The 23,191-nt window shown below is 56.1% G+C and overlaps 3 protein-coding genes across 43 annotated transcripts in view; 1 reads left to right on the top strand and 2 right to left on the bottom strand.

The window, feature by feature from the left end:
• The window catches only part of POR (cytochrome p450 oxidoreductase), a 77,861-nt gene extending 73,934 nt beyond the window's left edge, over positions 1-3,927 (top strand). For all 4 annotated transcript variants that reach the window (XM_045389663.2, XM_005549338.4, XM_005549337.4 and 1 more), the window contains exons 9-16: positions 625-741; positions 842-960; positions 1,876-2,057; positions 2,158-2,307; positions 2,661-2,931; positions 3,003-3,148; positions 3,241-3,323; positions 3,414-3,927. In XM_045389663.2, the coding sequence (XP_045245598.1) occupies positions 625-741; positions 842-960; positions 1,876-2,057; positions 2,158-2,307; positions 2,661-2,931; positions 3,003-3,148; positions 3,241-3,323; positions 3,414-3,558 (1,213 nt within the window). In that variant the 3' untranslated portion in view covers positions 3,559-3,927. The remainder of the gene's footprint in view (positions 1-624; positions 742-841; positions 961-1,875; positions 2,058-2,157; positions 2,308-2,660; positions 2,932-3,002; positions 3,149-3,240; positions 3,324-3,413) is intronic.
• A 124-nt stretch (positions 3,928-4,051) lies between these two features.
• Positions 4,052-11,693, bottom strand: TMEM120A (transmembrane protein 120A). Of its 3 annotated transcripts, XM_005549336.4 has the most exons (12): positions 11,547-11,693; positions 9,529-9,647; positions 9,234-9,350; positions 6,001-6,060; positions 5,471-5,566; positions 5,304-5,393; positions 5,135-5,200; positions 4,980-5,041; positions 4,777-4,869; positions 4,599-4,663; positions 4,425-4,493; positions 4,052-4,353 (listed from the first exon to the last, which is right to left on the bottom strand). In XM_005549336.4, the coding sequence occupies exons 1-12, from the start codon at positions 11,625-11,627 to the stop codon at positions 4,240-4,242; spliced, it is 1,032 nt and encodes a 343-aa protein (XP_005549393.2). In that variant the 5' UTR covers positions 11,628-11,693; the 3' UTR covers positions 4,052-4,239. The 3 variants fall into 3 exon arrangements, 1 of the variants encoding a protein (XP_005549393.2); XR_012432306.1 differs by lacking the exon at positions 4,599-4,663; XR_012432305.1 differs by lacking the exon at positions 4,599-4,663 and having other exon boundaries at positions 5,135-5,393.
• A 1,005-nt stretch (positions 11,694-12,698) lies between these two features.
• STYXL1 (serine/threonine/tyrosine interacting like 1) overlaps positions 12,699-23,191 on the bottom strand; it is a 56,293-nt gene continuing 45,800 nt past the window's right edge. For 33 of the 36 annotated variants that reach the window (XM_065541776.2, XM_074034662.1, XM_065541779.2 and 30 more), the window contains 3 exons: positions 22,375-22,472; positions 19,511-19,623; positions 13,377-13,634 (listed from right to left, as the gene is read on the bottom strand). In XM_065541776.2, the coding sequence (XP_065397848.1) occupies positions 13,503-13,634; positions 19,511-19,623; positions 22,375-22,472 (343 nt within the window). In that variant the 3' untranslated portion in view covers positions 13,377-13,502. Of the gene's footprint in view, positions 12,805-13,376; positions 13,635-19,510; positions 19,624-22,374; positions 22,473-23,191 lie in introns of those variants that run through there. The other 3 variants (XM_074034670.1, XM_074034669.1, XM_065541760.2) reach the window with 1 other exon arrangement.

The following is a 23,191-nucleotide window of genomic DNA, read 5'->3' as shown; positions in this document are numbered from 1 at the left end:
TGGGGAAGCTGTGCCCCTCATTTGGAGACCCAGCCACCTTCCAGCCTGTGGCACCGTCAGCTTGGGTCTCACAGTTCTTTTAAGGGCCAGCCTCAGCTTCCACATTTGGAAACGGAGACACTGATGATCCAGCTCTGCCCACGTGGTGGGACTGTAGAGAGAACTGTATTGGGGCCAGGCGAGGTGGCTCACACATGTAATCCCAGCACTTTAGGAGGCCGAGGCGGGTTACTTGAGGTCAAGAGCTCGATACCAGCCTGGCCAACATGGTGAAACCCCGTCTCTAGTAAAAATATAAAAATTAGCCAGGCGTGGTGGCGCACGCCTGTAATTCCAGCTGCTCAGGAGGCTTAGGCAGGAGAATCACTTGAACCTGGGAGGTGGAGGTTGCAGTGAGCCGAGATTATGCCACTGCACTCCAGCCTGGGCGACAGAGCGAGACTCAGTCTCAAAAAGAAAGAGAACTGCATTGGATCGGGCTGGGAGAGCCCTTGATGTAACCGGTGAGATTTCCTCGTGATCTCTTGAGATTCCCTGTGCTTTGTGCAACCAGAAGGGTCCTTGTGGACAGAGACTCAGATCCAAGCCCTGGCAGCTCACTGCGCTTCTCTCCTCCCCACCCAGCCCCTTTGATGCCAAGAATCCATTCCTGGCTGCAGTCACCACCAACCGGAAGCTGAACCAGGGGACCGAGCGCCACCTCATGCACCTGGAATTGGACATCTCGGACTCCAAAATCAGGTACCAGCTGCCGCCGTCACCCCCTGAACCCTTACTCTGGGCCTCCTGACCCGGGGCAGGGCCGGCCTTCTGCCCTCCCGAGCCTGGCATCTCCCTCCAGGTATGAATCTGGGGACCACGTGGCTGTGTACCCGGCCAACGACTCTGCCCTCGTCAATCAGCTGGGCAAAATCCTGGGTGCCGACCTGGATGTCGTCATGTCCCTGAACAACCTGGATGGTGAGTGCCACAGTCAGGGCGCCCTGCCTGGTCCAGGCAGCTGCAGGATTCGGCCTGTAGGAAGGCCCTGGGTTGAGCTTCTCCTTAGGCCTGAAGCCCGGGTACCTGGGCGGCCCTTGCACCGAGACTCCACGGTTACAGGATCCCAAGCAAATGGGAGGCAGAGTGGCCGTAGGTCAGGCCCTCTCTTGGGGTTCCCCCTACCCTGTCACTGTCATAGCCTTTAAGGGAGTGAGGTGCTGGGGCCTGGAGGCAGAGGCAGCCCCGGCTCCCCCATGGCCACTGTGTCTGCTGGGAAGGAAGGTCCTGGGGCTGCTCCCACCTCCTCACTGAAGTCAGAAGTCAGCAGCCCTCCCAGGTCCCCAAGGGTGCTCCGTGGTGCCAAGGGGCAGTAGCCATTGCATGGGGCTGCCCGGGCCTGGTGGGGCTGCCCAGCCTGAGCCTCCCGCTGTGAAGCCCCCGCAACCCACTGGTCACCGACCTGGGCCCAGACCGTCTCCACCCACCCCTGCTAGCCGGTCCTCAGCAGCCGTGCCAGGGCTGCCCTTACTATCGGGTTCCACAACCCGCCTGTGAGGGAGCAGCAGGAAAAGGGGCGGTGCCGTGTCACACCGTGGTGTGTGCCGTGAAAGCACAGCGGGTGCGTTAGTGTGCAGGGTGGGGTGGGCCCCTGCACCCGCCTCCCCTAGAAGAGTCCTGCCTCTCATGAGGACATGAGGACTTCCTCTCTGGCTGGAGGCCCCAGACTTGGCCCCAGGGCCAGGGAGGCATCAGACAGCACAGGCCTTGTTTCCAGCTCCAGCTGGGGCGCCTGTTCCCACAGAGTTGGCCTGAGGCGTCAACCCCTCCCGCAGCAGCCACCCATCCCCAGGAGGCGGCCGCGTACCCCAAATCCTGCCTGTGTCTTTCCTGCAGAGGAGTCCAACAAGAAGCACCCATTCCCGTGCCCCACGTCCTACCGCACCGCCCTCACCTACTACCTGGACATCACCAACCCTCCGCGCACCAACGTGCTGTACGAGCTGGCGCAGTACGCCTCGGAGCCCTCGGAGCAGGAGCTGCTGCGCAAGATGGCCTCCTCCTCCGGCGAGGGCAAGGTGCGCCGCCTAGGCTCCGCGATCTCCGCCCTTAGTAACCCTGCCGTTCTCCGAGCTCCATGGGCTCCAATCAGCCCCGTCTCACCCCCGTGTCTCCTAGGAGCTGTACCTGAGCTGGGTGGTGGAGGCCCGGAGGCACATCCTGGCCATCCTGCAGGACTGCCCGTCCTTGCGGCCCCCCATTGACCACCTGTGTGAGCTGCTGCCGCGCCTGCAGGCCCGCTACTACTCCATCGCCTCATCCTCCAAGGTGAGGGCTGGCCCTGCCCTGCCAGCCACACGCTGGAGGCCCAGCCCTGCTGTCAGCACAGGAGCTCCGAGATCCAAGCCCTGAGCCCCAGTTCCCACACTCAGCGCAGCTCCAAATGCCTCTCCAGGCTGTGGACTCAGTGGGGCTGGTTTGTGAGATTCCCAGTATCTGTCCAGCCCCGGTCCCCAGAGCCAGTCTGGGAAGCCGCTGGGGATGGGGCCTCTGAGGTTTGGGTGCCAGGTGGGCTGGAAGAGGCCCTGGGTGGGTGGGGATGGCCTGCAGAACGGGACTCGGGGCCAGGGCTGGGCAGGGGCCTCGGCTTGGCGGCGGAGCTCACACGGCCCTCCCCACAGGTCCATCCCAACTCTGTACACATCTGTGCGGTGGTTGTGGAGTACGAGACCAAGGCCGGCCGCATCAACAAGGGCGTGGCCACCAACTGGCTGCGGGCCAAGGAGCCTGCTGGGGAGAACGGCGGCCGCGCGCTGGTGCCCATGTTCGTGCGCAAGTCCCAGTTCCGCCTGCCCTTCAAGGCCACCACGCCTGTCATCATGGTGGGCCCCGGCACTGGGGTGGCCCCCTTCATAGGCTTCATCCAGGAGCGGGCCTGGCTGCGGCAGCAGGGTGAGTGGGGGCCCGCAGGGGAGGGGGTGACGACTGGGAACCCCACGCTCACCCCGGCCCCTGCCACGCAGGCAAGGAGGTGGGGGAGACGCTGCTGTACTATGGCTGCCGCCGCTCGGATGAGGACTACCTGTACCGGGAGGAGCTGGCGCAGTTCCACAGGGACGGCGCGCTCACCCAGCTCAACGTGGCCTTCTCCCGGGAGCAGTCCCACAAGGTGAGACGGGCGGGCACCCATGAAGGCGGGGACGGGGCGGGCAGGGCCTCAGCTGCTGTGCCTTCCCCTCACGGCACCACCCTTGGCCTCAGGTCTACGTCCAGCACCTGCTAAAGCGGGACCGAGAGCACCTGTGGAAGCTGATCGAAGGCGGCGCCCACATCTATGTCTGTGGGTGAGTGGGGTCACTGGAGTAGGGGTGGGGAGGACAAGGCCCTGCCTACCGCAGTTGGCCCAGCCCCCAGCACCCCCTCTTCCTGCCCAGGGATGCACGGAACATGGCCAGGGACGTGCAGAACACCTTCTACGACATCGTGGCTGAGCTCGGGGCCATGGAGCACGCCCAGGCCGTGGACTATGTCAAGAAGCTGATGACCAAGGGCCGCTACTCCCTGGACGTGTGGAGCTAGGGCCTCGCCTGCCCCGCCCACCCCGCAGACTCCTGCCTGTAATCACTCTCCTGGCTCCCTCCTGCAGTCTCCTGGGTGGGTTTGGCTTGGCCTTGGCACAGGCGCAGGTCCAGTGACAGAGACTCCTCCGGGGCCTGAGGTGCACCCTCCTGAGCTCCCCAGGCCAGGTGAGGGCCTCCGGCAGCACAGCCCAGGGCCTGCACGGGGGCACCGGGCTCCATGCCTTGGGAGGCCTCTGGCCCCTTGGTGGCCACACAGAAGGGCTCTTTCTCTCAGCTGAGCTGGGCCCAGCCCCTCCATGTGATTTCCAATGAGTGTAAATAATTTTAAATAACCTCTGGCCCTTGGAATAAAGTTCTGTTTTCTGTATTTGCCTGGTATCGTGTGAGTAGATCTGGAGCCTCCACCTGGATCAACTTAACTCAGACCCAGGAACCCATGTGGCGGGGTCGCCAAGCCCTGCCCTCCCCCCGGAGAACACATATGCTCAGGCTACCTCTGGGCCTCTCTTTATTGAGGGCACTGGGCCCAGGTCTTCCTTCAGGGCCCACAGAGCCCATAAAACCCAAGGGAGAACAGCAGAGACCCCCTGATACACACATACACTCGAGGGGTGCCTCCCATCCCCTCCAACACGTGGGACACAGAATCCCCTCTGGGCTGGCAGCGGAAGGCCCAGCCTCAATCCTTCTTGCTTCCATGCCACTGACTGTGAAACTTCTGGTGCACAACCCTCAGGGTAGTGAAGAAATTGCCGAGGAAGAGGAGGAGGAAGGGGAAGCCGCACATAAGCACCTGTGGGAGGAAGAGGGTGAGGGCCAGGCCTGGGCCTGGCCCATCCGTCCTCTCCAGGGACCCCAGCTCACCTGCCACTCCTTGCACTGAGGGTCCCGGGCCAGGTTGAACAATGTCAGTGCGTTAAAAAGCTGCCAGAACTGAGCAGGGAGGAGACATTTTACTCAGAAAACCCAGCCCCTGCTCGAGCCCGAAGCCGGTGCAGAGGACGGACATACAGGCAGGGACACAGAGGCACGACTTACGTGTCCAAAGAAAAGAAAAGGCAGCAGGAAGGTGAGGCCCCGCCACATCCAGGACTGGAAGCCCTCTGCGGGGAGGAAGGTCAGGGCACAGGACGGCCAGGGACAGGGGACGCCACCACTCAGACCCGGGACGGGAGGAAAGGAGAGTGTCCAGATGCCAGGGCCACGCCCGACTCACCCACAGTGAGGTCCATGGTGTGCCGCTCACCCAGTGCCCGCAGGCGGTAGAGGCAGCCACTCTGGTAGTAGTACTGGAGAAACTGCACAAAGCCTGGGCCGGGCGGAGGACAGAAGAGCGGGGCTGAGCCCAGGGGGGTTTCCTGCCCCCACCCCCCACCACGGGTGCCCCCAGGCCTCAGCACGGACATCTGGGACACTCACTCTGGTACATGGAAAAGGACAGGAATTGGTTCCGGAATTTCTGGTACATGAGACCATCGGGCCTAAGAAAGTGGAGTTCAGTTGGGGACTCTTGGGGATGCCGTGTGTCCCCTCCCTGTCCTAGCTCCTGCCCCTGCTGGGGCCCAGCCACTCACCACGTCAGCATGACTCCCGACAGGAAGGTGGACACGTAGTGATGGAATACCCACCAGCCTTTGATCCTGGAGCAGAGAACGATCATCACCCCCAGGGCCTGTTCCTGCTTCCCAGAGGGTCCCAGCGCCCCATTCCATGCTTCCCTCCCTCAGGGCCCGCCCTGCCCACCGGGAGCCGTTGTTGATGAGGATGCTTTCCCGGATGGTCAGGGTGCAGTAGTACCAGACCAGCAGGAAGTTGAAGGTAGCGTCTGTCACCCTGCGGAGGGAAGGGACCGAGAGTTGGTACCACAGCGCCTGGGGATGGGCAGGGCCTCGGCCGGGCGGGACACCCACCTGGAGTTGAGCAGGAAACGGCAGGTGAAGGAGATGAGGATGAGGATGATGGTGAGGTAGAGCTTGAACTTCTCATACTCGTCCTTGTAGGCAAACCTGGGGGGCACAGGCTGGTGAGACGGGTGGGGTGCTGGTGGGGCCCATGCATGCCCCCACCCTGGGAGGGCAGCTGAGCCAAGAGAAGTCGGGTAGAGGGGAAGGCCGGGTGAGGGGGTGGAGGGGAAGGCCGGGTGAGGGGGTGGAGGGGAAGGCCGGGTGAGGGGGTGGAGGGGAAGGCCGGGTGAGGGGGTGGAGGGGAAGGCCGGGTGAGGGGGTGGAGGGGAAGCCTGGTGACGCGGTGGAGGGGAAGCCTGGTGACGCGGTGGAGGGGAAGCCTGGTGACGCGGTGGAGGGGAAGGCCAGGTGAGGGGGTGGAGGGGAAGGCTGGGTGACGCAGTGGAGGGGAAGCCTGGTGACGCGGTGGAGGGGAAGGCCGGGTGAGGGGGTGGAGGGGAAGGCCGGGTCGGCGGGTGGAGGCCCAGCCTGATTACTTAGCCTGCTTGCTCAGGAGCGTGACGTTGACGTTCCCCAGAACCAGGCTCAGGTACAATCTAGGGAAGGGGGTGGCAGGGTGAGGAGAAGCCCGAGTGACAGAGAAGCCACTGATACTCAGCCAAGCCTGCCAGGCCAGAGCCTGGGCCACCACCACCCCCCTCACCCGCTGCTTTCCGCATGGCCTTGGCATCAGGTTCTGACCTTGGGGGCTGCAGACCCACTCCCCGCCATGCTCAGCCTTCCTCGCCGCCTGCTCTGGAATCCTGACCCCTGGGGAAACAGCGTCCCCTGTCTCCGCAGTCTTGCCTGAAACTCCCCCACCTCAGGGCCCCAAGAGAACCCGCTCTCCCTCCTCGCTGAGGACCGTCCCCATGTCCCTGATTGCTCCTCTGTGCGATGGCTACCACCTACCCCCCAGCTCCCTGCCACCTCCCCTCCAGAATCTTCAATACTGGGCTCCACTTCAGTGACCCACACACCTGGCCACATCTGGGACGACCTCCCAAACCAGAACAGAAGCTTGGAGCTCTGACTGTGGGCTGACCCCCCAAGTGCCCGGCCTCCCAGGGCGTTTCTCCCCACCACAACCCCCCCATCCCTCAGAGGCCTCCACACTCTCCAGTCCCAGATCTCATCGGAGCCGGCCGAGTCCCCAGGCCACCCGCCAATTCCACCACTTTCTTGCCAATCCCCTTAATGTCCAGCCTCCACACCCACCAACTGAGATCATCTTGCCCTTCTCTGCCAGAGATACTCCAAGAGGTGACAGCAAAGTCGGTCACTTTCTCAGCACCTGCCCCAGACGCATGGGTTCTTGTTCACACTCATGCTGAACGGACAGAGGCTCAGCGTGGTTACGCCATTCGCCCCAGGCCACAAAGAGCTTCTGCGGCAGCCATGCTTCTCCCTCTACAGAGTGCTCCCGGGACAGTGCTCGCCACTCAGGCCAGCTCCAGCCTCCACTGCCAACCCACCAGGCTGCGGATGTGTCCTCACTCGGCTCCCCATCTGGTTCTCCTCTCCCCCAAACCCTCCATCCTGTCTCCTCCCACCCCAGGCCCCACCTGCAACATCTAGAGAAGATAGCCCGGCTTCTGCTCTGTGGGGTCACTGTACTGGGAGCACTCCTCACCCTCATCTCTGTACCCTCCATCCTCCACTAGCCCTTCTCGCTCTCCCAGGGCTTCCCTCCATCACCTCTTCTGGCTCTTTCCCCTCTCGGCCCCTCTTTGCAGCAGGTGGATGTGCTTGTGTCTTCCCAGGGGCAAAGGAACCCTGCACCCAGGCAGCAGCTGCCCCTCGACCCGGTGCTAATTTCCAGTTCCTAGTTACTAATTCTCTCCCTCCACTCACAGCCACGCTCTAAAAAGTCTCCCAGAGGGCCGGGCGCGGTGGCTGACGCCTGTAATCCCAGCACTTTGGGAGGCTAAGGTGGGTGGATCATGAGGTCAGGAGATTGAGACCAGCCTGCTCAACATGGTGAAACCCCGTCTCTACTAAAAACACAAAAATGAGCCGGGTGTGGTGGTGGGCGCCTGTAATCCCAGCTACTCAGAAGCCTGAGGCAGGAGAATCCCTTGAAACAGGGAGGCAGAGGTTGAGCTGAGATCGTGCCACTGCACTCCAGCCTGGCGACAGAGCGAGACTCCATCTCAAAAAAAAAAAAAAAAAAAAGTCTCCTAAACTTGGCTGTCTCCCTTCCTTGGCTCTTCTGTCATCCCCAAGATCAACGTCCACCCTGTTCCATCAAATGGTTCTCGCCAAGGTGACCCGACTTCCAGGATGCGTGTCCCCTTCCTTATCTCAGGACTGACCCCGAGGCTACTGACACTCCTTTCTCCCTGCCTTCTAGGCCACACCTTCTCCCAGCTATCTTCCTGCCTGCAACCTCTGCTGGGATTTTTCGCTTGGCAGAGGGTTTTGCACTGCCCTGTCCGTCCTCCTGGGTGACAGCAGCTGGCCTTTCCAAGCGCACGTTCCACCCCTCCCTCTCCCCTGCCAACTGGGCTCAAGGCAAGCGCTGCAGCCCAGCAAAGCCTCTGGCCTCTTGGCTCCCTCTCAGCTCCCGCCCCGAGCTCTGGCCACTACAGTTCTGCTCATGGCCTTTGTGTCTACCTCTCGCCCTCAGCCCGTGTGTCTGCCTCACTCTTTTTATTTATTTATTTATTTATTTATTATTTTTATTTTTTTTTTTTTTTGAGACGGAGTCTCGCTCTGTCGCCCAGGCTGGAGTGTAGTGGCCAGATCTCAGCTCACTGCAAGCTCCGCCTCCCAGGTTTACGCCATTCTCCTGCCTCAGCCTCCCGAGTAGCTGGGACTACAGGCGCCCGCCACCTCGCCCGGCTAAGTTTTTGTATTTTTTAGTAGAGACGGGGTTTCACCGTGTCAGCCAGGATGGTCTCGATCTCCTGACCTCGTGATCCGCCCGTCTCGGCCTCCCAAAGTGCTGGGATTACAGGCTTGAGCCACAGCGCCCGGCCTACTTATTTATTTTTTAAGACAGAATCTCACTCTGTCGCCCAGGCTGGAATACAGTAGTGCAGTCTCGGCTCGTTGCATCCTCTGCCTCCCAGGCTCAAGCGATTCTCCTGCCTCAGCCTCCGGAGTAGCTGGGATTACAGGGGTGCGCCACCACGCACAGCTAATTTTTGTTTTTAGTAGAGATGGGTTTTACCATGTTGCCCAGGCGGGTCTTGAACTCCCGACCTCAAGCAATCTGCCTTGGCTTCCCAAAAAAGTGCTGGGATTACAGGCATGAGCTACCGTGCCCAGCCTATTTTCTCTTTTTAAATAAATAGAGAGATAGGGTCTCAGTATGTCACCCAGGCTGGTCTTGAACTCCTGAGTTCAAGTGATCCTTCCACCTCTCTCTCTCAGAGTGCCGAGATTGCAGGTGAGAGCCACCATGCCTGGCCCACTCTCTTTATTCTCTAAGATTCAAGCCACCCATCCCCTAATCCAGGAAGCCTTCTGTGACCTCCTGGACCGGGTCAGGCGTCCCTCACTGTGCCACCTCATTCCCCATGCTACGAAGCACCTATCACGTGAAATGTCACCCTCAGCCGGTTGTCTCCCCTGAAGTCAGCACTGGGCCTCACTGCTTAGCCTGCACTGGGCCCAGGGAACATTTGCTGACTATAATGAGCAAGAGGGGGCAGCACCCGGCTTCAGGCCTCCCCCTGCGGGAGTGGCTGTGAACTGAGCTGAGAGTGGGCAGTGGGGGCCTCACCCATTCTTCTTGGGCAAATAGGCCTCCATGTCAAAGAACAGGCCTTGGCGCTCTTTCATCTGGTTCTCCAGCTCCTGCGCGGCCCCCTCGGCCTCTGCTGGGAGGGAGGGTTTGCATCTGCGGGTGAGGCCAGAAAGAGTCAGGGTAGGAGGACTCCCAAATGTCCTCCCTGACTCCCACAGGGGCAGAAGGGCAAACACGGCCCAGAGAGGGGAGGAGCGGTGCCCAGGGTCTCACAGTGCCAGCCCTCCCACCCCACATTCAGCCCATGGCAGGTGGGGTAGCGGCTCCTAACTTCTTCAGGGTGAGGGCCAGCTCCTGGAGCCGCTTCTTCTGCCGCGTGATGGAGCTGGTGCAATTGTTCTGAAGTTTCGTCAGCTCCTCCAGCTTCAGGCGGTATAGCCGATGGGTCTCCTGGGGACCGGAGGGGAGAAGGCTCAGGCCAGTTGGGGAGCCACTGAGCCAGAGCCTGCAGGCAGGACGTGGGGCTCAGGCTCCCCCAGGGCTGCTGGGAGGGTTCACTCAGCGGGAAAGGAGGGAGAACTGCGCCTGCCTGGGGATGAGGTGGCCGTCTCCCCAAGGCAGGCGAGGGCCTGGGTGTCCTCCTGTGAGCCCAGAGACCCCATGGCACCCCTCCCCAAGAAACAGACTAGATGTTGTTTTTTTTTTTGGTTTGAGACAGTCTCGTTCTGTCGCCCAGGCTGGAGTGCAGTGGTGTGATCTCGGCTCACTGTAACCTCCGCCTCCTGGGTTCAAACCATTCTTCTGCCTCAGCCTCCCAAGTAAACTGGGATTACAGGCACCCGCCATCATGCCTGGCTAATTTTTGTATTTTTGTAGAGACAGGGTTTCACCATGTTGGCCAGGCTGGTCTTGAACTCCTGACCTCAGGTGATCTGCCTGCCTTGGCCTCCCAAAGTGCTGGGATTACAGGCATGAGCCACCAGGCCCAGCCAAGGTTTTCTTAGTCTCAGCCTATCTGCTAGTTGTCCCTACCCTACTAGGACAGGCTCTCTTTCTCCTACCTTGAGTCTGGAGCTTAGGTCCCAGGGCCCCCTTCTGGACCAAGCGGGCCACCCAGAGCCACCCCTCTGTCCTCTCAGCTCCTCCTGCCTATCCAGCCTTCCAGTACAGGCGGAGCTGAGGTTCTCAGGCATTCCTGACATCTTCTTCCCAGGTTAAAGGTCATCAGATTTCAGCCCTAGAGCCTCCTGCTCTAAGGCCAGCCCCCCTCACCTTTGGCCCAAGGCTTCCCCGAGCACTTTGCCCTGGTAGGTGAGTCTCAAGAAGGCGCAGCCTAGAGGTGGGGCAAGGGGCAGTGTGAAGAGAGTCAAGCAGGGGCTGTGGCCAGGACAGCGGGGGCCAGGCGGGGAGGCTGGGTCTGCTCAGTCTCTGGGGAGAAGCACCAATGGCAGGGGGCTTGGCAGGGCCAGGGGCAGCTGGGTTTCAATGCCGACAGGAAGGGGTTGGAACCAGTCCAGGAGAGGCAAAGGCCTAACCAAGCCATCAGCTGGCGGGGGCTCCACTCCGTCTGGATCTTGTTTCTCATGCCCAGGAGGGGTCACCACGCCCCCTCGGACCCCAGCACGTGCCACTTCTGCCCACTCACAGCCACCGCCCTCTTCCCTGCCTGGATGAGGCCAGCAGCCTCCTCCTCCCTGGCCTCTGGACAGAACAGCCACGGTGGCCCCGAGGGAGCTCAGTCCAGACAGTTCCTCCCGTAGCTTTCCACTGGCCTCGGAGGGACTCCGATCTCTGCCAGGCCAGGGCGTCCCTACAGGGCCTGGCCCCGCCCACCCCTCCCCTAGCTCTCCTTGATGCAGCCACATGGGCCTGTCAAGTCCCCTCTTTCCTTCTAAAGGCCTCAGCGGTGCGCGCTGTCCCTCCGCCTGGGGCGCGCCCCCATCCAGGTCGAGGACTCCCCATAAACGTTGCTCCCCCGACCCGGGCTGCCTCTCGAGCGCTGCCCGCTGCGCGTTTGCTGAGTGGCTGACCCAAGACTGGGCCCGCCCGTGTATGACTCAGACGGCCGCTGTCTCCTGGGAGAGGACGGGGTCGGGGTCTAGGCCCCTTTCCAAGGCCCTCATTGGAAGCCGAGGTCGCCAGGGCAGTGGGGTCCCACCGGGGTTCCCGGACACTGGAGGAGGCAGCGGTGGACACCAGGACCCGGGGCCTCGACCCCCTAGGCAGTGACGACAGGGCCCCGACCCCTGACCCTTAGCTCCCCGCTGCCTGACCCAGGGCTGCCCGACCCTTGCCCCTGAGCCAGTGAAACGCGGCTCGGGGCCACCGGGCGTCCGCAGCGGCGCTAACCTGGATGTTCTGGAAGTCCTGCTGTAGATCATCCCAGTCCCGCAGGCAGTCGCCCAGCGGGCCCGGGGGCGGGGGCTGCATGGCTGCAGAGCCAGGAGCCAGGAGCGGAGGACAGCGCAACAACCCCGGCCCGCCCGAGGCTCCTACGCCGCCGCCCCCGTCCGCTTCCGGGCTCGCGCCGCCACAGGCACCAATGGGGAAAGGCCACGCCCCCACCCCAGCCAATCCGGGGCAGGGGCGGGGAAGGGGCGGAGCCATATGCAAGGGCGGTTGCTAGCCCCGGGACTAGCGGCCTGGACCTGGACTGGGATGGCTGCAGCCCCCGGGCCCGGACTGCACTGACTGTGCCAGCGGCGTGGTGCAGCCAGCAGGGCTCTGACCCGTCATGCTGAGAGCAAACCAAGGTCCAGGGAGGTGACACCTGCCTGCAACACTTTCGTCCTTGGGAAGCTGAGCCTCTTTGGGGAAAGGAGTTAGAGCTGCTTCTCTCGCTTGGATTTTTACAGGGGTCTCCTTTCTCCCTGCCTCACCTCCACTGTCCCTTCTCGCGGCCACCAGACTGCGCCTCCCAAAACACAAGCCTGATTCCCTATCATGTTCATGCTTAAAACTTTCCAGCGGCTGTGTCCTGCCTACCAGGAGGTCCATAATCAGAGCTCTGCAGCTATCTCTGGCTCTGTCCCAACTCAAACCCTGAGGAAAGCCAGGGCTGCGTGGAAAGTTGTTCCCCCTCTGGCAAAACCCCCTCCACCCCTCCGCAGAGCGCGCTAGGTGGTGGGACGGCATTCATCTCTCTGTTCCCAGCCCCACCCACGTGGTGGCAGGGAATGGTTGCCGAATGGACTTGGGGAGGGCCCTGCATGGATGGACATCCTAATCCCCTACCAGTTCCCTAGTCTGTGCCTTCTCCTGATGCCCAGTTTGTTCTGTGGGTGCTGCCAGCTTTGGAGAAGCACATTCGGAAAACAACTTCCAACTGGGTGCCGAGGCCCACACCTGTAATCCCAGCACTTTGGAGAGGCTGAGGCTGGAGGATCACTTGAGCCCAGGAGTTCGAGACTAGCCTAGGCAACAGAGCAAGACCCTGTTTCTACAAAAATAAAAATAAATTAGCCAGGTGTGATGGTGCATGCCTGCATTCCCAGCTACTTACTCAGGAAGCTGAGGTGGGAGGATCGCTTGAGCCCAGGGAAGTTGAGGCTGCAGTGAGCCATGATTGCACCACTGCACTCCAGCCTGAGAGACAGCAAGACCGTGCCTCAAAAAAATAAATAAATAAAAATAAAAATAAATTTAAAAAAAGGAAAGGGGATAAAAATAAAAGGAAAACTGTTAAGACCTTAGGAGTTTCTAGAAACGTGGATAGGGAGATGGGGGAGGTGTGGTGAGAATCTCTCCTTGGTGAACACAGCCAGGCAGAAATGAGTGGGGAGCAGGGAAAGAAAATCTGTTTCAAGGGGTGGATGGCAGGAAGCACTGGGGATGAGGCAAGGGTGTGATCCCATTCCAGGAGCCTGGGGGCTAGACAAGGCTGGGCTTGGTATCTCTGGGGCTAGGGGACTGCCTATTGGTGGCTATTGTGACATCCTCTGTGAACCAACACAGGCAATCTCTGGGCGCCCCCAGGCAGCCTCCAAAGGGTCTAAGTCACCAGGGGGATGCAGGGCAGCTGCTCTAGCAGCCAGATGCTCTTCCAGAGGCAGCCTCAGGGGTGCAGTTGGGATGGCCCAGGACACCTCAGGGATGCGGGTTCTCAGTGAGCCTGAGCAGGGCGCACCTGTTAGGTGGCGTGAACAGGCGCTTGGGAAGAATCAGTACAGGAGGCTGACATGAGACTTTCAGGCAGTAAAGGCCTTCTCCTTCCAGACAAGCCTGGGTATACACACTGTGACCCTCCACCCACAAAATGCCCCCCAGCGAGGCTCTTCAGTACCCTTCGCTGGGCCGCAGAGAAGATCAGTAGAGCGGATCCATGATGTTTGTGACGGAATCTCCAAGGATAGTCTTCTCCCATTCCAGCAGCTGACTCACCAATCCCCGATTTGGACACATGTTGTTTTTGCATTTCTTGACATAGGCCCAGGACCTCTATGAATACAAAGAGAGAAAGTGAACTTCAGGATTGGTCCTGGGCCCTTTCCACTAGGATCAGAGACAGCTTTCAGAGACAAGAGGCACTTGCACAGTGCCAGCAACACGGCTTAAGGGCTGGACGCAGAAACAGGGCAGCCTGGCATGAATGCATCAGTGCTGGGAGTCATGGGAGCTGGCTCTGCCTTGGGCAAGCCCCTCTGCTTCTAAATCTGGTAACAGAAATAATTCCTAATTCAAACAGCTCCTGGGAAGATTGAGACAACATACATGAAACCACCTGTGGATGGCAAACACTATGCCAAGCCTAGCACAGTCTCAACAAAAGTTTGCATTGTGACTGGACTAATTAATGGAAAGAGGCAGAGAACTGTGGGCAAATTCTCTGAAGAAGGAAAATTCAAGCTGCCCTCCTCAGGCATCCACCTTAAAGTACAGGAAGGGTTGCTGCATGAAGGAGGGTGAGCACCTGGTCTCCCTCTGGATTGAGGACAAAGGAAAAAGGGAAAGGGAAAGGCAACAGTGGTGCCTGAAATTAGGAACAGAAGGAAATGGCCGGGTACAGTGGCTCACACCTGTAATCCCAGCACTTTGGGGGGCCAAGATGGGTGGATCACCTGAGGTCAGGAGTTCAAAACCAGCCTGGCCAATGTGGCAAAACCCTGTCTCTACTAAAAAACTACAAAAATTAGCCAGGTATGGTGGCACATGCCTGTAATCCCAGCTACTTGGGTGGCTGAGGCAGGAAAATCGCTTGAACCTGGGAGGCAGAGGTTGCAGTGAGCCGAGATTGCGCCACTGCACTCCAGCCTGGGTGACAGAGCAAGACTCAAGACTCTGTCTCAAAAAAAGGGAAGGAAGTGATGTCAACCCAAAAAAGGCCATATATGAGAAGCCCACAGCTAATATCATACTCAATGGTGAAAGATAAAGCTTTTCCTCTAAGATCAGGAATGAGGCAAGCATGCCTGCTTTCGTCACTTCTGTTCAACATAGTACTAGAAGTCTTAGCCAGAACAATGAGGCAAGAAAAAGAAATAAAAGGCATCTACATTGGATAGGAAGAAGTAAACTTTCCTCTGGTTTGAAGATGACATTATTTCATATGTAGAAAACCCTAAAGATTACACACACACACACACACACACACACACACACACACACACACACACACACACACACAGAGCTAATAAATTCAACAAGGTTGGCCGGGTGTGGTGGCTCAAGCCTGTAATCCCAGCACTTTGGGAGGCCGAGGTGGGCGGATCACAAGGTCAGGAGATCAAGACCATCCTGGCTAACACGGTGAAACCCCATCTCTACTAAAAATACAAAAAATTAGCCGGGTGTGGTGGCTGGCACCTGTAGTCCCAGCTACTTGGGAGACTGAGGCAGGAGAATGGTGTGAACCCGGAAGGCAGAGTTTGCAGTGAGCTGAGATTGTGTCACTGCACTCCAGCCTGGGTGACAGAGCAAGACTCCGTCTCAAAAAAAAAAAAAAAAAAAAAAAAAAAAGCAAGGTTGCAGGATACAAAACATGCAAAAATTAGTTGCATGTCTATATACTAACAATAAACAATTCAAAAAGGAAATTAAAAAAACAATTCCATTTACAGTAGCATCAAAAAGAATAAAATATTTAACCAAGGAGGCAAAAGGCTTGTACACTGAAAACTGCAAGAAATTAAAGACACAAACAAATGAAAAGACATCCTGTGTTCATGGGTTGGAATGCTTAGTATCATTAAGATGCCAATACTACTCAAAGCAATCCACAAGTTTAAGGCAATCCCTACCAAAATCCCAACAGCATTTTTTGTAGAAATAGAAAAATCCATCCTAAAATTCATATGGAATCTCAAGGGACCCCATAAAAAAAAAATCTTTAAAAAGAACAAAGTTGTATGTCTCACACTTCCTGATTTCAAACCTTCTAAAACAAAGCTATAATAATCAAAACAGTATGGTATGGACATGAACACAAAGAGACCAATGGAATACAACAGCCAGCCTAGCATAGAAATAAACCCTTACAAATATGGTCAAGCAATTTTTTTTTTTTTTTTTTTTTTTTTTGAGACTGAGTATCACTCTGTTGCCCAGGCTGGAGTTCAGTTGTGCGATCTCAGTTTACTGCAACCTCCGCCTCCTGGGTTCAAGTGATTCTTGTGCCTCAGCCTCCCAAGTAGCTGGGATTACAGGCATGCGCCACCAGGCCTGGCTCATTTTTGTATTTTTAGTAGAGACGAGGTTTTGCCATGTCAGCTAGGCTGGTCTCAAACTCCTGACCTCAGGTGATCCGCCCACCTCTGCCTCCCAAACTGCTGGGATTACAGGTGTGAGCCACTGCACCCGGTCTGTCAAGCAATTTTTGATAGTATGCCAAGACCATTCAATGGGGGAAAAGGACAGTCATTTCAACAAATGGTGCTAGGAAAACTAGATATCCCCATGCAAAAGAATGAAATTGAAAACAGGAAATCAATAGAGAAAATCAACAAAACCAAAAGCCACTTCTTTGAAAAGATCAATAAAATCGATACTTCCTCTAGCCAGGCTAACTCAGAGAAGACACAATTACTAACATCAGAAGTGAAAGAGGAAACATTGCTACAGATCCCACAGATATTAAAAGGAGAATAAAAGAATATTCATACCCACAAATGTGATTGATCAATTCCTTGAAAGACACAATCTTCCAAAACTCACACAAGAAGAAACAGACAATCTGAATAGGCCTACATATATTAAAGAAATTGAGTAGTGGTGGGCGCCTGTAGTCCCAGCAGCTCAGCAGGCTGAGGTAGGAGAATGGCATGAACCCGGGAGGCGGAGCTTGCAGTGAGCCGAGATCGTGCCACTGCACTCCAGCCTGGGTGACAGAGTGAGACTCCGTCTCAAAAAAAATAATAAAATAATAATAATAAATTGAATCAATAATTAGTAATCTTCCAAAACAGAAAGCACCTAGCATAGATGGGTTTATTGGTGAATTCCACATATAATGGAATATTTATTATTCAGCCTTAAAAGGAAGGAACTTACATAAGGTACCTAGAGTACTCAAATTCACAGAGACAGAAAGTAGAATGGTGGTTCCCATGTGGTGATGAAGGGGGGAAAGTAAAGAGTTGCTGTTTCAGGTTTGCAAGATGGAAAAGTTTGGGAGATTAGTTGCACAATAATGTGAGTGTACTTAATGCTCCTAAGCTATACATTTTAAAATGGTTAAGATGGTAAATTTTTTGTTATATATATGTGTGTGTGTGTGTGTGTGTATGTTTTTTTTTTTTTTTTTTTTTTTGAGACAGAGTTTCGCTCTTGTCACCCAGGCTGGAGTGCAATGATATAATCCCGGCTCACTGCAGCCTCTGCCTCTCAGCTTCTAGCGATTCTCCTGCCTCAGCCTCCAGAGTAGCTGGGATTACAGGCATGCGCCACTGCACCCAGCTAATTTTTATATTTTTAGTAGAGACAGGGTTTCACTATGCTGGCCAGGCTGGTCTCGAACTGCTGACCTCAGGTGATCTGCCTGCCTCGGCCTCCCACAGTGCTGGGATTACAGGCGTGAGCCACCGCGCCCGGCCTGTTATGTATATTTTAACCACAAAGTTTTTAAAAGTGGTGTGAGGGCCGGGCGCGGTGGCTCAAGCCTGTAATCCCAGCACTTTGGGAGGCCGAGGCGGGCGGATCACAAGGTCAGGAGATCGAGACCACAGTGAAACCCCGTCTCTACTAAAAATACAAAAAATTAGCCGGGTGCGGTGGCGGGCGCCTGTAGTCCCAGCTACTCAGGAGGCTGAGGCAGGAGAATGGCGGGAACCCGGGAGGCGGAGCTTGCAGTGAGCCGAGATCGCGCCACTGCACTCCAGCCTGGGCAACAGCGTGAGACTCTGTCTCAAAAAAAAAAAAAAAAAAAAAAAAAAAAAAAAAAAAGTGGTGTGAGGGGCAGAGCTTGCAGTTATAAGGTTTACTATGTCCTCACTGGGTCAGAATAAGCCCTGAAGGAAGAATCATAAACCACACATCCCCCTTCCAGCCCAGAAGGCATCTGCTGGGACTCTCACAGCAAATGCAGCAGGCAGGAGAGACACGTGCTGTCGACCTCATTCTACCGACTGAAGGGATAGAAGGGTGAAGGGGTGTACTCAGGTCACATGTGGTAAGGGGCAATGCCCAGGCTGCAAGGCCAGCGTTCTCCCTGCCGCCTCAGGGCCCTGTTAAAAACCCAGACTCTCCAGCCGTGCTTTGGATTCCAGTTTTGCCATTTACAGCTCTGGGGCTTAAGGCAAAGTACCCGGCCTCTCCAGGCCTCCCACAAAATGGGGATAAAAGCAATAGCTATGCCACAGGGTCATTGTGAAGGTGTTTTAACGACATATAAATACTTATCAGGCAGGTAGGAGTCAGTGTTTGTTAGTTATTATAGTGTCTCTGGAGTTTTGTTATTATTTGAAGGTCTTTAAAAGACAAAGGTACTCCTAGAAGTTTAAAGGCACTGAAATTGATTTTTTTTCTCTCTTTTTTGTTTGTTTGAGACAGCGTCTGGCTTTGTTGCCCAGGCTGGAGTGCAGTGGTATGATCACAGCCCACTGCAGCCTTCACCTCCCAGGATCGAGCCATTCTCCTATCTCAGCCTCCCAGGTAGCTGGAACTACAGGTGTGCAACACCACACCCAGCTAATTTTTGTATTTTTTTGTAGAGACAGGATTTTGCCATGTTGCCCAGGCTGATCTCAAACTCCTGAGCTCAAGCGACCCATCCACCTCCGCCTCCCTAAGTGCTGAGATTATAGGTGTGAGTCACCGTGCCCAGTCTGCTTCCACTTCTTTTGGGCACACACCCAGAAACAGAATTCCTGGATATCCAAGACTCTTTTTAGGCCAGGCGCAGAGGCTCACGCCTGTAATCCCAGGAGGCAGTGGCAAGTGGATCACCTGAGGTCAGGAGTTCGAGACCAGCCCGGCCAACATGGCGAAACCCCGTCTCTACCAAAAATACAAAAATTAGCTGGGCGTGGTGACACACACCTGTAATCCCAGCTACTCAGGAGGCTGAGGCAGGAGAATGGCTTGAACCCAGGAGGCAGAGTTTGCAGTGGAGGTTCAAGAATCACTTGAACCCAGGAGGTGGAGATTGCATCACTGCACTCCAGCCTGGACAACAGAACTAGACTCCATCTCAAAAAAAAAAAAAAAAAAAAAAAAAAGAGCCTTTCTAGCCTGCAACTTCACCCGCAAAGTGCATACACGGGTGACAACCAAACCCACTGGCTAATGGGTTTTATTCTTTGTCCCTCTCCTTCCCCCAAACACATCCCTGGGTAAATGTCAGGGCTTTGCAAGTCCTATCAAGCCCTCTGAGATCACGAACAGGCTGCGACAGGCGGGGCAGACACCCGAAAAAGGCGCTGTCTCAGAGTCAGGAGCCCCGAGATCTGCCTGGGTTTGCCACGATGGGTCCCTGCTTCCCTCTCCTCTCTGGACCCTGCGCCCAAGGCATAGGGAGATAGGCGGGGGTGGGTGGGCGCCTGTGCTGCAGCTCTGGGACTCCAAGCAGTTCTCCCTTGGGCAACACCAAACAAACACCGGTGGACAGACTGACAGCAGTGGGGGCCATGCTGAGGGGGCTGCAGGACAGCCTGACCTGGCCTGAGTCCCTGGGCCAGTCCCGTGTATCCAGCTTCAGGCCTCAAGCCTGCAACGCTGGGGCCTTGCCCTTGGGTGACATGGGCTGGGGGGCACCCTAGACTTGGAGTTATCTGGGATTCTTCCTCCCAAAGCAGTGCCAGGGCCCCACTCCTCCCAGGTCGCGCTCTGACCCCACCTCCCAGGGGGTGGCATGTTGTGAGCCCGGCTCGGGGAACGCATACCTGCAAGGTCTGCTCGTTATAATGCATGAGGTAGGCTATGATGGTGGCACAGCTGCGGCTGATACCTTGGGTGGAAAAGATCAGAATGACAGAGCCAAGGTGACGGTGAACATCTGCAAAAAGAAGTGGGGGGTTGGGTCATGCCTGGCCCTCCTCCCTGTGGGCCTGGGTTGCTGTCAGACACTGGCCTCCATGGGCCCATGGTCCAAGCATGAGTTCAAGACCAGCCCACATGACCTCGGCAAGTCCCATGATTTCTCTGGGAGCCCATTTCATTGTCTAACAAGTGGGCATCCCTCAGTCCTGGCTGGAAGTTCCAGAAAATCATGCCTGGGCAACCAGCATCACCCGGCAAAGACCTTCTGAACTGCAGGCTTCTAGCACAGGAAGCTCTGCTACCGATGGGGCGGATGGGACCACCATCATTCCGAGAACAGTCAGGAACTGACAGAGCCAGGGTAGCCTGAGTGCCAATCCTGACTGCCACTCACTGGCCATGGGGCTTGGGGGCAAGTTATTTCCTTTCCTTTCCTTCCCCCCTCTGCTCTCTTCTCCTTTCGCCTCTCCTCTCCACTCCTCTCCTCTCCTCTCCTTTCCTTCTTTCTTTGTTGAGACAGAGTTTCACTCTTGTTGCCCAGGCTGGAGTGCAATGGCACACTCTCAGTTCACTGCAACCTCCACCTCCTGGGTTCAAGCGATTCTCCTGGCTTAGCCTTCCCAAGTAGCTGGGATTACAAGTGCCTGCTACCACACCCAGCTAATTTTTTGTATTTTTAATAGAGATAAGGTTTCACCATGTTGTCCAGGCTGGTCTCCAACTCTGGACCTCAGATGATCTGCCTGCCTTGGCCTCTGAAAGTGCTGGGATTATAGGCATGAGCCACTGCGCCCAACTTTTTTTTTTTTTTTTTTTAATATAGACATGCAGTCTCACTATGTTGTTCAGGCTGGTCTTGAACTCCTGACCTCAGGTGATCTGCCCACCTCATCCTCTCAAAGTACTGGAATTACAGGTAAGAACCACTGTGCCCAGCCTATTTTTATTTTATTTTAGAGACTGGGTCTTGCTCTGTTGCCCAGGCTGGAATGCAGTGATGTAATCACAGCTCACTGCCACCTTGAACTCCTGGGCTCAAGTAATCCTCCTGCCTTAGCCTTCAGGGTAGCTGGGACCACAGGCATGCGCCACCATGTCTAGCTAACTTTTTTGTACAGATGGGGTCTCACAATGTTGCCCGGGCTGGAGGGTAAGTTACTTGAAGCCACAGTGTCCTCATCTGGAAAATGAGATCACAGTATACTACCTCCTCCATGCGGTTTGGTTCTGTTCTGTACTGAGCCCAGTGCCTGGCACAGAAATATCAGCTCTAATCACAGCACCCCTGAAGCTGTGAGTCCTGCCCAGGGAGAGGAAACCTAAGATGGCACCCGAGGCTGGTCTGGCAACCCTCAGGAACTAAAGATTAGCATGCCAAGTGCAAAATCACAGACTGCCAGGGCTAAAGGAAGACACAGAGATGACGATGGCCACCTTCCTCACCATCTGAATAAAGGAACTTAGCGTGTAGTTTAATCCACTGACTGGCTCAGTGCTACCCAGGGAGGCAGGCTGGATGGGGGCCCTCTTTGGGCCACAAGGCTCTGACACCTCGAGGTGGGACACATGGGAAGTCTCGGCCTCAGGCCCTAGTCGAGTGACATTTGACATGTGCTAGACAAATAAAGGATGGTTGGGGCTGGGTGCAGTGGCTCACGCCTGTAATCCCACTACTTTAGGAAGCTGAGGAGGGTGGATTGCTTGAGCTCAGGAGTTCAAGACCAGTTTGGGCAACGTGGCAAAATCCCATCTCTACTAAAACTACAAAAATTAATTGGGTGCGGTGGTGCGTGCCTGTAGTCCCAGCTACTCAGGAGGCTGAGGTAGGAGGATTGCTTGAGCCCAGGAGGTGGAGATTGCAGTGAGCCAAGATTGTACCACTACACTCCAGCCTGGGTGAACAAGCCAGACTCTGTCTCAAAAAAATAAAATTTAAAATAAGGGATGGTTGGGCCAAAACGCCATGCTCCAGCCCCTGGTACAGTGGCTCAGGCCAGGAGCTGTTGGTGCCAGACAGGCAGGCACGGGGTGGGGACTCCAACCTGACTCAGCCCTGCTCTCTCTACACATCTTACTCTCCTCAGGCAATCTGGAGCCGCGGGAACGAGTTAAAAATCCATTCGTGATGAATTAAGTAACTGGTGGGCACCACTTGGGTGTGGTGGCTCATGCCTATAATCCCAGCACCTTGAGAGGCTGAGGTAGGAGGATCGCTTGAGGCCAGGAGTTCAAGACCTGCCTGGGCAACATAGCAAGACCCCAACTCCACCAACCAACAAACCAAAACAAAGAAAATCTTGGAAGTGAGAACTGAAAGAGCTTTGTAGTCTCCCTTCTGTTCCACCCACATTCCACAGACCAAGGATGAAGGCGGGGATGGAGAGAGACTTACCTCCTGGTCCCCAGAGCACAGCCTAGAGCCTCCATGAGCATGTGTGCTTGTGGGTAGCCATCACCCTCATTTTACAACAAGCCCAGAAGGGCACAGCCATCTAGCCAGGGCCAGAGCCCAGGACGCTCAGCTCACAATCTTGGGCCCCACTGCCCTCAAGGTAAACACCACTGTTGCTCGTTTCACTGAGGGCTCCCGAGAAGTTGGACGTGTCCTGGAGCTTATCTCACCCAGGTGGGGCATATGCTGAGCTGGGCCCTTTCTCTCCAGAGCATGGGGAGTCGTGATCCAGAATAAGCCTGTGAAGGAGGCTCCACTGCCCCTCTGCTTCCCAGACACAGGCCAGTTGCTACCCGGCCAAGGAACGCTCCTTACCAATGAAGTGACACACGTGGCGTAAGAAGGGGAGAATCTGGGCTTCTGGGGCATCTTCTATCCGGATGTGCAGAAGCCTGTCAGGATCGCCTGCAAAACTACATGGAAAGACCGCACAGGTCATCGGGTGGAATGCAGAATGCAAGCCGCCCCACTGCGGGGTTTTCATCGCAGCAGAAGGGCCACAGGGAGGACGCTGAGCTTGTGTAAGGCGGAATGTGCACAGGTAGCTCAACCTCTCCTGGAAAACAACATCCAGGCTGGGTGTGGTGGCTCATGGCTCTAAGCCCAGTAATTTGGGAGACAGAGATGGGAGGATCACATAGCCAGACCCTCGTCTTTTTTTTTTTTTTTTGAGACAGAGTCTCACTCTGTTGCCCAGGCTGTAGTACAGTGGCGTGATCTCAGCTCACTGCAACTTCTACCTCCCAGGTTCAACCGATTCTCCTGCCTCAGCCTCCCAAGTAGCTGGGATTGCAGGCATGTGCCACCACACCCGGCTACTGTTTATATTTTTAGTAGAGACGGGGTTTCACCATTTTGGCCAGGCTGGTCATTGAACTCCCAGCCTCAGCTGATGTACCCGCCTTGGCCTCCCAAAGTGCTGGGATTACAGGTGTGAGCCACCACACCCAGCCAAAAAAAAATTTTTTTAAGTACCTATCTTGGCCAGGCATGGTGGCTCACGCCTGTAATCCCAGCACTTTGGGAGGGCAAGGCAAGAGGATCGCTTGAGGCCAGGAGTTCCTGACAAGCCTGGGCAACATAGTGAGACCTTATCTCTACAAAAATAAAAAATTTTAAAAAAAATTGTTAA

The sequence above is a fragment of the Macaca fascicularis genome, chromosome 3 (assembly GCF_037993035.2).
Source record: "Macaca fascicularis isolate 582-1 chromosome 3, T2T-MFA8v1.1".
Classification (NCBI taxonomy): Eukaryota; Metazoa; Chordata; class Mammalia; order Primates; family Cercopithecidae; genus Macaca; species Macaca fascicularis.
This window is presented reverse-complemented; position numbering and strand designations above follow the sequence as displayed.

Excerpts from the sequence above, each read along its gene's own strand:
- TMEM120A (XM_005549336.4), bottom strand. The coding sequence starts at position 11,627 with ATGCAGCCCCCGCCCCCGGGCCCGCTGGGCGACTGCCTGCGGGACTGG. Across the intron at positions 9,648-11,546 it reads AGGACTTCCAGAACATCCAG|GAGACCCATCGGCTATACCG; the intron begins GTTAGCGCCGCT and ends TCCGGTCCCCAG. Across the intron at positions 6,061-9,233 it reads TATTTGCCCAAGAAGAATGG|ATTGTACCTGAGCCTGGTTC; the intron begins GTGAGGCCCCCA and ends CCCCTTCCCTAG.